This window comes from Centruroides vittatus, unplaced genomic scaffold, assembly GCF_030686945.1.
Source record: "Centruroides vittatus isolate TY-2023 unplaced genomic scaffold, ASM3068694v2 contig_577, whole genome shotgun sequence".
In the NCBI taxonomy this organism is placed as follows: Eukaryota; Metazoa; Arthropoda; class Arachnida; order Scorpiones; family Buthidae; genus Centruroides; species Centruroides vittatus.
The window spans coordinates 569,995-586,806 of NW_027122345.1; the positions used below are offsets into that span (position 1 = coordinate 569,995).

A 16,812-nucleotide genomic window follows, 5' to 3' on the forward strand; every position below is an offset into this window, starting at 1 on the left:
CAGTAGTTATCTTCTGATGTACCGCAAACTTTTTATTGGAATGCCACAAAATTACAAAAAAATAGTTTTAAAATGTTAATTGTTTCTTTATTTTTTAATGCTATTTATATATTTTTGAATATGAAAAGATGCTGATCTTCGAAATCACTTTTCGTTTATATATATAAGATCATCTTTAATGAGATACTGACTCGTTGTGTACCACGAGCTCAAAAGGTTGAAAACCACTGAATAGACGAAAACTGGAGTTAAAATTTCTTTTAAATAAAGATTTTGTACAGTACAATTCTACATAAAATAAATTATTTATATAAATTAAGTAAGAAATATAAAATAAATATACTGTAAGTAGGAAACGATAAAATGTTACCATACCGACCTTTTCTCCAGCATATTTTGTTTATTCTTATCGTGTTTTAGGAATTGTACGTTTTGAGATCACGATGAATTTGTTATATTTAATTTTGTCATTTTTATTTGGACATACTATATTAAAATACATAAGAATGCTGCACCCGATATTACATTAAAAATATAGTTTCGTTAGTAATAATAACTATTTAATTACTTACTCATTTCTAAAATTTTAACTTCAGAAATATTTATCAATGTTAGTATTAATATCTTTCCTTAGTTTTCTATAGTATTTACCGGAATAAGAATGGAGTCAATGTGCTGGATTGATAAGATTGTACTGGGAGGGAGATCCGGGTTCGAATCTGGACGGGTCGATAAATCTCAAAAATTTTTTTTGGGGGGGTCCGTTTGGGATATGTTTGGCTCCGTTTCTCACTACTGAAAAAGATTCTCCCAGTGCCCACAGGGCGGAAAAAGTCGAAACATTTCTGCTAATATATTCTAGTCATTAGTATTTAGTACCGATATTATTTATTCAGGATAAAAGATATGTAAATTATACATGGCTATTATTATCTCCTTTAAAAAACTGTGACCATAAGATAAAAGTAATTTTTAAAAAATTATTTCAATTCAGTGATTTCAGAAGAGACAGCTAGATAAAACAAGAAAATAAATTATAACTTGTGCGTATGCTAATTAAGGAGGTCAGTTATAATGACAGCTTTAAAAACAACTAAAAGATGTAAAAATTACTACATTTTATATGCATTTTTTTCTTATATATAATAATTTAAATTACGCGAAGTCCAAATTACATAAGAAGATATCCGCAGGTAAAAACAGGAATGACTTTTCTGTATTCTTTCTTTGCATCTGATGGTGTCATTGATCTTATTTCCTTCAACTTGAAAAAAAAAAAGAAAAAATCAATCACCTATTGTTCCTTAATTGTCATATAGCGTCAAAACTAGCGCTTAAATGTCAGAAATGTTAATGCCGCTATACACGAAAATATTAAAAAAATCTAAAATATGATTAACTCTATTAATTATCTATTTGTAGATTATATTATATTAAAAATAAACTAAATTTACAAAATTTAGTAGCTTAAATTTAAGTATTTTGCGAATTTGGAACTTATACGCCGAATATTCTTTAATGAACTGTTGCAGAAATCTTATTTAAGGAAAACATGATTAAAATTAATGACCCTTTATATAATTTTTATAGTATCTATACTGAAAACAATTAGTTTTTCATATAAATTTATATGATTACAGGTTAGGTTAGATATAAACATAAAAAAGTTTAAAGTTATTCAAAAATTAATTTAACCAATTTTTTATTCAATCACTTAGTACATCTTCCATGTATATTTTGAGATAAAATTCAAAATTTTAGACTGATAATTTCTCTCGCAAAAATTATTTTTATGTATGTCAATTAAAATTCAATACGGAACATTTTTATTTTTTTTAAAATAGATTTTAATAAAAATGAAAATTTGAAAAATTAACTAAATAATGATTTTTTATTAACATTTTAATTAAGATTCAGAATTTTTTTTTTTCAAATAAATTTCAATATAATATTTATTTTAAAATAAACTGATATAGGCTACATATTTTGTAATTTAATCCATTATTTGAAGATTTTAAAAACTCTTACAGAAAACTCTGCAAAGTAATATTTCTCCTAATAATCACACCAAATCTGTTTCTTTTTTAAACAGACATACTGAAGAAAACACATTTAACTTCTTGATCAATTAATGTCTCAGGAAAAAAACTAGACAGATGAATCGGTTATCAAATTTTTTCTGCAGCCACTGTCATTTTCCTATCAACTTATACTTTTTTTTATTTTTATAAGACATGCTTTCAAAGAAATTATGTTTTGAATGAAGACAAATCTAATTACGAACGTATCCTAATATCTTTTTTACTGTTGTTATTTGTATATAGGCTGGAAAAAAATTAAGATTCGTATTCTTTTCTAAGATAAGTTCGTTTATTTTTAAATTTAATAATTTATTTTTTTATAATTAAACATTACGATTTATTATTTATATTAAGATAAAGAAATATTATTGAACATACTGTACATTTTGATTTTTTGTGTGATGTTAATATTTGAACATAACATAATATATATTTTTTAATGTATATTAATTTCTTGCAATTAATTATTAAGTAAGCAACCTGTCCTGTTAAGCAATTTATTTATATTTTATGATATATGAAATTAAAAGGTTATTAGAAGTGAAAAGAGTCGGAATTATTCCGTAATTTGAATAATGGTATTTAAGTGAATTTTATTTTATTGTAATTAAAATTAATTAGTTGGAAATTTCTTTCTTTTTTACAGTATAGATAACAGTAAATTAAACTTTAAAAATATTTTCTTTACGCTAAAAGTTCAAAAATAATATCAAGTTTAGTGAATGAAATTTATGTAGTATTTTTCCCGAAAGTCACACTCAACAAGAGATACTCTTTCAAACAGGGATATGCATTTCGGGAAAAAGAAAAAGACAGAAATAATGGTACTATATACCATAATGTTATAAAATGCTGCATTGAACCAGTGGCGTAACGAACATAACTGGCGCCCGACACTTTATTGGCGCCCTCTCCCCCCTCCAGAAACACAGTTTGTTTTGGAGACCATTTGGGCGCCCCTCTGCGAGTGGCGCCCGGTGCATGATACACCCCCTTGCACTCCCCTCGCTACGCCACTGAATTGAACCTGATGTTAAACAGGAACTTCTTAAGAAATTAAACTGAAAAGGGACAAAAAATGCCTAAAATGCATATCCCGCTATGAAAGAATACCTCTTCTTGAGTGTGGCTTTCGGAAAAAAAACTACATAAGTTTCATCAGCTATACAAATCAAAGGGAGTAGGAAAAGAAAAAAAATAATCATAATTATATTTACAAAATATCTTTGTTATAATTTTTATATAAGTCTAGTTTATGATGGGGTGCTTCTTCAGAAATTTCATCGAGAATTTTAATCTTTACAATAGAAACTTTGTTCTAGAAACAAAATATACGTTATTTAACTTTTAGATTTATCAAAATTTTGGTCTGCGATTTATTTAAAGTCAATAAGTTCAATATAAAAGTAAGTTTAACATGGAACTGTAACTAATAAAAAGTAAATTTAAAAGATGAAACTTCAATCATCGGAAAATAATTGCTTGATTCCCGAGAAATTTGTATTAATGTAAATTTTCTACAATCTTTCTGTTCGCTTCGAAATTTCTATATGAAATCATTTTTCATATAGAATCCATATAATGTTTATTTCTAATTTTTTGTTATTTTTAATAATTCTTTCTTTCGTATCCAAATACATCCCCATTCCCAAGTGTGGGCCTTTGGTTAAGATGATACAGAGTTACAATAACTCTAATAACCGAATTTTAAAACGTCTTCGTAACATTATATGTCTTATCGAAGCCGTTAAGAATAAATATATAATTAAAATAAAATTATCGTAACATTAATGAAATCGCATCTTTTATTTTTAGAATTTTTAATATTAAATTCATATATAACTTCATTTCTAATTGATTTTATGAAATAACATAAGCACTTGTAAGAACAAAAGTTAATTCGACATAATATATGAGTTGCATATTCAAAATAGTTTTGAAAATAGTTGAAGGATGTGAGAAAATAACAGGTAAATTTGAATATAAAAATAAGTTTTACAGTATTGAAAGAAGTGCATTTTTATGACACATGTGGTGTGAACACGTACTTTGTTCAATACCTCATATTTGCACAGTCACATTCGAATAACATGTAATATATGACATAACATGAGTTTATTACAGTATATAAATACTGTAATAAACTCGTGATTATGTGATTATAAGTTATTTATAAATCAATAACTATAATTTCCACTATTATAATTAATTTAATTATTATATTAAATTATTATAATTTTTTTAATTTTTGAAACAAATATGTATTCTTTACGTATTTTACATGTCTTATAATAAATTGTAAATGAAAATTTATAAATTATTTTTTATTTTGCTATTTTATTATTTATTATTTTGTTAAAAATCGAATTATAATGAATTTTATATAAGTAGTTAAGCTGTATATTAAGTACAGTTTGAAGATTAATTAACATGATTGAAAACTCGCATTGTTTTAGCATTCGTATAAAAAATACATTTAGTACGAGGCACCCGATTTTTTGAAAACAGTTTTTAATTTAAAAATAAATTAAAATTTTAAATTTAATTTTCCTATTTTAATTTCACAGAAACAAAGAACTTAATTAGAAATTCACGCAAGCTTCATTACAAAGCTAAAATATGTTACAAAGTTAAAAACACGAAAGAGCAAATTTCTAACAGGAATGAACGATAAATACTATGAATTTCCATAAAATTATGTTTTCATTATTCATTTGAACAATAGGCTATTAAAATATAGAAATTGTTAAAATTAAATAGTTTGAACCTTACCGTCGTTTAATAGAAACACTAATTCTCTGTCTTTTCAATTATTCGTTTAACGCTCCTTCAAAATAAAAATAAAATTTCTCAACCTATCCCGTCTAGATAAAACAAATTTACATTTTTCAACGCATTAATTTATTACCTAATTTAATTATTTGCGCATCATATTAATACATATATATATAAAACTAGAAAAATATGAAATTCTTATCCCATACGCGACATTACATATCGTACGTAATTGCTATTTTAAATGTATTTTAACATCGTATAATCAACTTAACTGTTTATTCCTGTCAACTTTGACCTTGCAAATTAAAAAAATAAATAAATAAAAACACATTTAATAAGGAATCATCAAATTTTCATGCCAATAAAAATACAGTCATGCTTTTCTCTTCGCTTTGAATAAGTTTCAACAAAATAACGAAAAAAATATATATATATTTTTTCATTAAACAAAATTTTCTTGAACGTATAATAAATGATCTTTATGTTAATGATTAGAATTTGATAAACTTGACTCATTAATCAAATATTAATGTTGTAAAAAATATACGATGATCATTAGTGAGTTCTCAACGCTTCCTTTTAAATGTACTGTACTTATTAAGCATATTGTAAAGGTTTTGAATGAGAAAATAACATTAAATTAAATTTTAAATGAATAAAAATTAACATTTTTTTTTTCTTTTTGACTACTCGTGAGATGCTTTAAAATTTTTTAAATCAATAAAATATCTTGTATTAATTTTATAATGTTTGCAAAATTTACATATTCGCCATGATCGTAGATTAATTTAATTTATTTGAATGTAGAAAATAAAAGAAAAATTAATGGTTAGTTTCTTCTGGCTTTATTATTTTCGAAGATTAGAAGCTAACTTTTTTCAACTAAACATTAACCTGTTTTATCTATTAACCATATTTTATTCATGATCTATTTTTTGCCTATTAAATAGATATAATAATAATAATGAATTACTTATTTGACAACTAGTAAATTTGACAATTTGATTATTTACGAGTTTTTTTTTTTGTAAGTTTTTAAGTTTAGCTTCAGAAATATTTCATTCATTTTTATTATGAGCAAAGTCAACTATGCTTAATAGCGTTTTCATTACTTTCAATTAAGGTATTTGATATTTTAGTAAACGTGTTGAAATATTTTAATTATGATATAACAGAAGTGACTTTATTTTATTAATTAAATATTTATTTTATAATTACTAAAAATATAAATAGGTCTATATCAGATATAAATTATTATTTAAAAAACTTGTTATACCCTGTAATATCTAATTTATAAATGTTTATAGGTATTACTTAGGGCATTTTTAACGAATGTGAAATAGTTTTTATATTGATTTCTGTATCCATTCGATAATAACATTCATTTTCTGATCTCCATTGATAAAAGATAATAAAAACGAGAAGAATTTTCAGTACGCTAACGAATGATAATAAAGAATGTAATTATTGAACAGTCAAATTTTCTTATAAAATCAAACCTCTGAACAATGGCCATTGACGGGAACATAAAAAGATGGTCGTTGTTTGGAGGTTATTTTGTATAATTCATTGCTTCTGAAAAAATCGACGTCGATTAGAAGTTCGACTGTATTTATTATTATTTTTATGTTCTTCTTTACAGGCACAAACATTATTTATTTTAAATTAATTTAATTTACGTAGTTGCATTTTTTTAATCTCTCTTCATATTTATGTTTTTAAATCTGCATAGCCATACAACTATCTTTCAAATAAATATCATTGCGAAAAATTAATATTTAATGCTGTCATATATTCTATTATGTCAGGGTTGAAGAACCATTTTAAGTGTGCGCGCGCTAAAATTGCCAAATCTATGATGCAAAATTTCTCACGTGCCAATCGAAATATTTGGGAGCACATTATTATTTAGTGTCTTTTAAATATTGAGAGAATCTTTTCAAATAATCAAAAATCCACATAGTAACACTTTAGAAACCCGTTAAATTATTTACGAAGCAAGAAAAATATACTGTATATAAAAAAATGTTACATACTTATTTTTTAAGGTGAGCCCTGGGTTGCGTGCCGGAAAAAGTCGTTGGCGTGCCACGTTTAACACGCGTGCCAAGGGTTGCCCACCCCTCTTCTATATCATATTTTAAAACATTGTAATAAAAAAAAAAGTTTAATTTTCTTCAGCTTGTAATTTTTTGAGTAGGTTGTCTGAATTAATTTAAATATAACATATTGTAAATAATCAGAAAACATGACGAATATTATTTTAAATTCTGTCTTGAACTGTCTTAACTGACAATTATTCAATGTTTTTTTTGAATCAGTTAATGGTTTCAAAAAAAAGTTTTCCTTTTTTTTTAAAAAAAAGTTCCCAGAAATAATGAATATAATCCTTATAAAACATTTTAAATATAATCATTGTAAATCATTTAAATTAATAATCATGTAATTATACAATTAATGAATTAATTAACAGAGATACGATCTGGTGAAATGATTATAATTAATGACTTGATATAACTAAATGTAAATAACCTATTCATATTTAAAAAATAGATAAAAATACATCTTTATCACATTTAAAGAATGTCTTTCACCTCTTCAATAATAAAAATATTAAATAATTTCGCACTTCTTTCTTATCCAACAGTTATTAAAGTTTTTATGAAACAATTAGTAATTCTAGAAATTAATTTATTATTCATGTATCATCATAATTTATTTTTAAAAAGCAAAATAATAAACTGAATAACAATTCGAACAATTTTCTTATTAAGTTTTTAAAGTCGAAGGAACAAATGGTGATTGATGAGTTCAAAGTGAAAAGTAAAATGGAATAAATGAATCATTATTACTATTTTTAAAAATTCTATAACATTGTTTCATATTGTATTGAATCAATGTAATAGAGCCATTAGACAATGCTGGAAGATATTTATTTTTATTTTTTAAGTTAATAGCAGGGGAATGTTTCTGTCAAAATTATTCTGTTACCATACATTAGAAAATATTTTTAAGTTGTAATTTATAAGTACTATTATAAAATAATCTCTTAGCTAATTTATAATTAATCAATGCGAAATTTGAAGTGAAATCAGTAAAAAGTATTAATAAATAAAGAAAATATTTTATTGATGTTCGCGCCATCTGTGATCATAGATTTTAACTGGAAATTTTAAAAAGTTGATATTTTCTCGTGAATAATAAAGCTTGTTTCCACATTACTAGATAATATTTTAGGAACAGAAACCAGGAAAGAAACGTGATATTATTTTCTGTAGTGAAATTTCAGATTCAGTGGAAAAGAGTTGAAAATGTTTCTATACATTTCGTTTTTATATTACACTAATTGGAAAGTAATATTTCTAATTAATAGCAACATTATTCGACAGTTTAAGGTTTAAAATTAAATGCCAAAAGAGAAAGATTTAAAAAAAATTCGTTTACGACTGATTTTTAATTTTGCCATGATATGTAGGCCTATCGTCATCCATATTTGCTGGTTATTATTTCTGTTATTGACCGTAAGAGTTCGTTCAGAACTTCTTTGTTCAGAACTTCTTTGTTCAATTTCTGATGAAGTGGATTTAGGTCTGAACTTTACGTTATTTGAAAAATTCAACTGAAACTGACGCAACTTTTGATTTTTGTTTTTTTATTTCTGTTCGATAGAATCTCACCTGAAAGCAAACTTGAAAATATCTTAGCTTTTTCGGTTGTGATTTCACTAATAAGAAAGTCTTTTGTAAGTGATGTCAGGTCATCGGCAAACTGGAAATGTTGAGCTCTTCACATTTTCTTGTCATCTCTTCTTGATAACAATTAACACAGTAAGCGAATACAAACATCAAAATTACTAAAGCATCCTCCATTTTGGTGCAGAAATTATTTAAACAGAAACAAACCTGAAACTGAATCTGTTTATATTTCAGTTTTCGTTATCAGTTTTTGTTTTACAGAGTCTAGACCATAGAACAGAAACAATAATAACGGAAACAGAGTTTTTCCAATGATTCTCTTTCCGGTGTATCGTTCTGTTCCTAGTGATGTGGAAACAAAACAATCTGTGAAAAGAATAATAAAATTATGAATACATTTCAATCTTAAGTAAAATGAATATTCTTCTACTTGACAAATTTATTAATCTGTTTCTTAATAATCCTTTGATGTCTAATTTTGCTAAAGAAGATACAACGATGATTACTTAGGAATTTATCTTCTTGTACAGACAATACAAACTACTGAATAACTAATTTATATTGATTAAATTATTCAATATACAGTATTATGTTAGAAATATTATAGATCTCTGCTATAAAGTAATTTATTCGTAATGCTAATATAAATCTATATTTTAATAAAATCTCTTTTGTAATTTGACATTACATAGTTTTTTTTTATAAATTATGAGTCATTAATCATTAATGAGTTTTTAATGTAAAGTTTTTATTATATTTTAAATTGTTAGTTTTCGATTTAATAATAGGTTCGGCGATTATCGTTAATTCTATAGTAATTTTTTTTCCATATAAAAAGAGTTATATATAGATTAAATATACAATAATGAAGGTTTTAAAATGCCTGACCATGCACGACTTTAATTACTCAACATGTAATAATTACCCCGGAGTGTATTGAAGTGAACTTGAAAATTCGTTTCACTGAAAGATCCTCATCGGGTGACCTCTGTTTCGAAGCAAAACAACAGATACCGATCAAAGAGAATTTTAAATGTAGCTTTGGTAATGAATAAAATGTTTTTGTCGTCTAATTCTGGTCTTCAAAATTGCATTTGATATTGTTGCCTTATCGTGCGACGGATATAATTGCTTCGAAGTTGTTTATTAATAACAATTTTTAAATAAGAAAACACTGAAAACTGTTTTTTTTTATTAGTTGAAAAACGTTATTCGTTGCTCTTTTTTAAAAGTTATCCGTGCCACGCAATGCAGTTATTACATATGAATAATGAATAATAATTATAGGCTACAAGTAATTCAAATAAATGGAGACCGTTACCAATGTGTTGAAACATTAAATTGCTTCTACCAGTTCTGTAACATGTAATATTTAAGTTTTGAAATATCTCTTTTGACATCTGTCTACAGTTGAAATTAGAGACTTTTAACTTATTAATTTTGTAGGAAAAAAACTAACAAATTTTTTGTAATTAATGTCAGTAAATGTTTTTAAATTGATTATAAAAATTCGTTATATGTGTGTTTATTCTCCTAATCAGTTGCTAATGTTATTTAATAATATATAGGCTAATCATAAGAATTAGTAAAGTAGTATGACTACCGTCACGACCAAACACTAAAAAATGCTTTTCTGAAAGTTTTAATGGGTCTGGATCAATGCATTATTAATTTAATGACTAAGATGTTATCAATTTAACCTTTATAAAAAATCCGTATCGAATAAGTTTCATTCAATAACATTAGTAGCTAGTCTATATTATTTAATTCTAGTTAATTTGCCTATGTTACAACAATTCTTTGTTTTGTTAAGTTATTTTATTTTTTAGTTTATTGGTTACGAATTCATATAAATAATTTTTAAAAAATTCAAGCTAATTAATAAAACAAAAAAAGCGATCTAATGAAAAACTATTCATAAAAACATAAATTATAAGTAATAACTAGAGCTAGAACATCTAGGCACTGAAAATAATATAAATAGCTATAAAAATCATAGAAGTTATAAGTTATATGCGTGATAACACAAATCAAATTGAAAATTCATGAGCATTATTTTTATTTTTTCTATTTTTAAAAATAGAGATATTAATGGTTGGCTGCAGCTTAATTTTTCTATTTATAGAAAAAAAATTAATTACAGAAAGATTTATGTTTAAATTTATAATTGTGAAATTTTAAAATGGTTACGAATTCTGATTTAATCTTTTGAATTTTTGAATCTTTTGAATCTTTTGATTTAAAATTTTGATTTAATCTTTATTCTTAATTTTGATTTAGATAAAAATTAATCAAAAATACATCATAAAATTGAAACGTAGGACGAATTATAAATAATTGATAGCTTAAATTAAACGAGCGGGTGGATCCGAAATATTCTAAATCCATGCGATTTAAAATGTCGTAAAGTTCTGTAATAGCTTTATAAAACGTTAAACTGTTACCCGGTCTTTAAGTTATTTTATATAGCCCCATAATTTATTTTTGACATTTTCAAGGTCTTTTTTCAACTCAAAATGAAATTTATGTTTTCGCAGGGAGCAAAGAGGCGTCGTATATATATGCCATCAATTCTGCAGCCATCACTTACGCTATCACGTTGGCTTGCAGCAGGGGAAACATCAGCAAGTGTGGGTGCGATCGCACAAAGAATGGACTATATTCTCCCTCTGGATGGAAATGGGGAGGATGCAGCTCGGACGTCCGATCCGGAACAAAATCAGCCAGAAAATTCGTAGATTCCAGGGAATTGGAAAAAGATGAAAGATCTTTGATGAATCTTCATAATAACAGAGCTGGAAGAAAGGTAACAAAGCAAAATTCAATTCCTGTCTTAAATTAATGTATGGGCTATTCATCAATAAATTTGAAAATAGCAAAAAAATACATCTTAGAGTATAAAGGAACACTCCTTTATTGCAATAACATAAAGTATTAAACATAAATGAAATTAGAATTTTATATTTTTATGTAGGTATAAACTTCAGTAGATAAAGTTACGGATGACATTAACTTTCACATTTAAACAGAAACAGGATATTTACATAAATCAAGACACTTATTTCAAATAAAATTAAAAAGAAACGATTATAGCGTATAATATTATTTGCCATCTATTTTCTTGTTAGTTGATTTTTAATTTTCAGATAAATCCCTTGCGCTTAATTAATTAAAAGTCATTTACTTTTGTTTGTATGAAGTTCCAGTTTTGAAACGTGGTCTGATTATTAATTTCACAATTAATTGGTAGCTAAAAACATTTTTACTGAACGATCTCAATAACAAGCACTAATTAATCCGATAATTTGTTTTTTCTAAAAATAATAATTAATCGAACTAAAGAGTTGAACACTGAAGATAACTAAGAAAATTATGGCCGAGATAAGTTTTAGAAAAAGTGTCAGTTTGAACCCATTCGTGCTAACGAGTATGAATCTTGAGGGGGGCATCTCGTGATTTAGCCGATAGGATGAAGTTGAAGGTACGTAGATGACGGCTAAATTTCTATCGAGCACCGAAACGGTTAGATAATTCGGGCCACTCCCATAGTTATCCACCTACGAGTCCCTCACAAACCACATCACGTTCGTTCAATCGTAACGCCCCCTTTCGGCGTGACGCACAATCACCCGTGAAAACTTTAGGGGTAATTTGTTACGACAGGTAGTCGCTACCCAAAGTATACGTGACAGAAATTCGGCCATCCAACTATGGCCCCCTCTTCCATCTCCCGTCATTTCACCAATCGGTTCCATCTAGTTCGCCGCCGCCCAAAATTCGTAAAAAGTACAGAAGATATATTTACAGTATGCATATACGGTATGTAGGTTGAGTCTTTAGGTTAAATATTAGGCCAACACGAAAATTATGTTCGAAATTTTGTTAAAGATCCTGCATTGAACTTTATCTATAAAAATCTATAATTTCTTAGTCGGTATCTTGTTAGATAAGCTATTCTTTTATAACTCTTCCTCAAATGCTCGTCCGATACTAAATGATAGGTTCAAGTGCGAGGGTTGCCATTTTTTATATGATTTTTTTTCCTGTTCCACCCTCCAGAAGAGAATGCTTCTTGGTTTCCTTCACTTTTTTTCTTTTATAAGTTCGTGAGGCAAAGTTAATTAATCTTGATCGAATGGTGAAGCGGATATTTGATGAGAGCGTGATTTAGATGCATAAAAGATTAGACGAGCGGGTGAAGTGTTGGAATGAGAATCAAGTTTCTTATTTCCAATAATATGAAGCCCCACCCAAACATGTATCCTTAGAAATTAATATAAGAATGGCTTTCGGACTATTTATTTTTGAGTCTTATTCTTTAAAAATTTTTAGATTTGTCTGATCAAATTTGATTAATCATTTTCTATATATTTATACATGTTTTTTTTTATATGTTTGAAACAAAAATTACTGTAATTTATCACTATTGATATTTCTTACTATCGTTCCATTGGCGATTCGTAATACCTATAGTTTAGGTGATTGTACTGTACTGTACAGTACCTCCCGATCGACATACCTTTCATAAATAACACAAAACAATGATTTGTATTATTTTTAAAAATCTAAGAGCTACATTACTTCATTACAAGTATTTTTGTTTTAAATATAGACTACCAAACATATTCAACAATCTTAACGAATTGAAAACATAAACTCGAGTTAATTTTTTTTATAGAAGTTTCATAATTTCCTTACCTTTATTGGCATATTGTTTGAGTCAAATGTTAGCAAATTCATATAATACAAATGTTCATATAATACACTACTTAATATATGTTTAAAATTTAATAAATAAAGCTAAGTTTGGAGCATTACCTTTGTCCAAAAAGTTAATAGAAGTAAAAAGTAAAAAGTTAATTATTTTTAGAATTCTCATCTAATGAAGAACTCAATAGCTTTTTTAAAAAATTATAAATTACAATTTTATTGTTATTTTATTAATTTAGTATTTTATATTTAAAATAGGCGCATAAAATGATTTATTTTGTAACTATTTACATTAATTATTATTTAGAAGTCTTTTTAATTTTTATAACAACTTTAAAACTTAAAAGTATCTAAATTCTGTGATCATAAAGTAAAAATACGAATTTTATAAATATTTCTTTTACAAACAATTACCTCGTAAATACTTGTAATTTAATAAAAACAAAATCTGAAAATAGTTTACATGTTTTATATTTGCTAATGAGGTTACAAATTTCATGTTATGTAGTAATTACTTGGCTACAAGACTTAAACAATTAAAAAAATAATAATAAAAAAATAATTGTAATCACATACTACTTTTTTGTATATAAAAACTATACCCCTGGTACATACACGAGAACAAAGGCACAATTTTTACGATCTGAGTGAAAATTGTGTATACATCGAGATTATAATCTATAATGAGGTGTTTACAATCTCGCGTTTATTTATTCAACAGTGATAAAGGTAAAAACGAGAAGAGATAAGGTATCTTACAGCTGCTAAATGAAAAAACCCTCTTCAATTACAAGCCGTCTGGCCGATCTCATTCATTGCACTTTTTATATTGTCATGTCAAAATCCAATTTAATATTTTTCTTTCGTAGGGCAGTAGGAAAATCAGCATATCTGCGGATTACGTATTAATGAGTACAGAATATCAATGTACTGTACGTATAAAAAAAATATATGAATAGGTTGTAGTGGTTCTCCCCGAAGCCATTGTATAAATGATTGTAATGCCACTCCTATCTTCTTAAATATATTAGAGTGACATCGTTGTGCTAAAGTGTACTTTAAACCAGTTTCAAACAATTTATTTTAAGTCTTTCCGTCCTCTCTTCTTTAGCAATTTGAACGTTTCGATTCTGAAAATTAAATCTTTTTATTTTTATTTTTATTTTAATAAAAATATTTAATTAATATTATTTGTAAAATTGATTTTCTTAAACTTTGGAATATCGACTTCATTTTCGTCTGAAAAATGTTACCATGAATTCATCAATAATCTGTAATTTTAACATTTTTGAAGGCAATTAACTTTGTAAATTTAATTTTAGGATTATGTAAAATTCTAATACTTTATATTATTTTAGTTTTAAGCATATTTCAACAGAAATCATTAATTTTTCATCAGTTCTGATAAAAAATTAAATAGCTTTGCATATTATCCAAGGAGTCGCTTCCCAAGTGGACCAAACATATTTTTAAAGGTCTGTATTTCTGTTTATTTCTTTGAATGAAACCTCAGATACAAACAATAACCGAGTGTAATATGTAAACTATTTTAATTATACTGTAATTATCTGACCCATAAATTTATATTATACTCCTCGCAAATCTAATTTTAACGATGATTTTTAAGGATTTTCAATAAATTTGCGTGTATATGTTTTGCAAAATTTTAATATATTCTTATGTAAAGAATTTAATATTTATTTAGATGCAGATTATTTGCAATCACTATGAATGGATACGATTTTCGATGTACTTTTGATGGAAAATTGAATTTTCTGGTTTGTGATTTTGGTACTCAAGAGGATGATTTTACATTGAAATTAATTTTAGCTTTAGGATATTGTTTTGGTTTCTTTATTAATATATTATCTATATCCATCTGTATTATATATTAATTTGAAGTTGTCTATTGTAAAATTTCAATAATTTGTATTCATATAATTTTTACTGCTCGGTTTCATCATTTATATCAGAAGCGCAGTGACGCCAAGCAAATAAAATCAAAAATTTTAAACGAAAACTAAGAATTATTTCATAATTTTTTCAGCGTAAAATTTGTCATTGATATTATCTTAAATACAAAAAAACTTCCTTTCCTTTCTTATCAATTTTTATCAATATCAAATAAATTGCTTCCGATTAATCTACGATTGATCAGAAATTAGTATCGGATCTAGATACCAATTTTATGGTTAAGATCACCTTCCTATCAGTTGATCAGTGGAAAATCTCTTGCTATTATCTATCAACAAATCTTATTATGCCTGTTCCAGTTTATCGAAGATTATTTTGATCTTATGATAAAAATAAATAAAAAAATATTTAACATTAAGGCTGATGGTAACGTCTTTGGTTATGCACGCAATCTCCAGCAGATGGCGGTAAAAATTTAATGCTTTTTCTATGGAAAAAATCCCATAGAAAATGCATTACATTTTTAACGCCATCTGCTGGAGATTTCGTGCATAACCAAAGAGGTACAATCAACCTTAAAAGAATATAATTTGTATGAAATCTTCGAAATAAATTTTCATCGAATAAACCTTATAACTGATTATAATGAATTTTATACAGCTTAATTCTAATTATTGATTTCTAGTTGGTACTTTATTGCGTGGATAATACAAAATAATGCCAATTTATCCAAAGTTTTTTAAATTCATATGTTTATATGATGTAAAGACCGATACTGTATATAACTAGGAATAATTATAAAGACTGTTCGGGCATAAATACTATGAATATATCATAACAGTTAATTATAATTTGACGTAAATTAAAGATAACAATCTACTTTATTCTATTGTTAAAAGATTTAGATAGAAATTCAATTATTTGATATATATTTTTATTATTATCTTAAGAAATTCAAATGTTTTGAACATTAATTATCTGCGTTACAATTTTTTTTTTCTTTTTACAGTTTAAATATTTTACAAGGAAAATTCATTAAATACAGTATGTGTCCGTGAAAAAATCGTTATTGTCTGTATATTCAGTTAGGCTATATGTAGCAAATTTAAAAAAACTCTTTCATAGCCCTCTGATCAAATAAATTTTTCTGTGAAGACTCGGCAAAGTTGAAAAATGTGGTAATTTTTGAAAGCCGAAATTATTTAAAGAATTAAAAATATTATCGCTTACAAACTTTTACTTCCGTTCTTATAACAGTTAAATCTTAAGAGTAATTTTATAAGCATTTTTATAAGCAAGTTTTGTACAGTCCTTTAAAATATATACATATTTATTGATTTTAAATTCTATGAATTGAATTAATTACATTCATAAACAGATTAAATTTTTGCTCTTTTGAAATTAAAAAAAGAATAAGAAAATATTTTGAAAATTTTAACATTTCTTAAAAATCGTTTCCTTAGTGCCCACGGATGGAAAGAATCCAAAAGGCAGAAAGGAAAAAAACAAAAAAAATCTTACAAAGTTAACAAGATTCTACGTTGTCTTCTCACATGCTGATCACACTACAAGAGCACACTAAAACATTGATGTCATAAATCTTTTTCTTCTTTTTTATGAAACGTCTTTGTCGC

At 25.9% G+C, this 16,812-nt stretch overlaps 1 protein-coding gene across 1 annotated transcript in view; it reads left to right on the forward strand.

Moving 5' to 3' along the window:
* LOC136979091 (protein Wnt-7b-like) overlaps window positions 1-16,812 on the forward strand; it is an 81,508-nt gene that overhangs the window by 53,672 nt on the left and 11,024 nt on the right. The window contains exon 3 of the mRNA XM_067275002.1: window positions 11,092-11,360. Within this exon, the coding sequence (XP_067131103.1) occupies window positions 11,092-11,360 (269 nt within the window). The remainder of the gene's footprint in view (window positions 1-11,091; window positions 11,361-16,812) is intronic.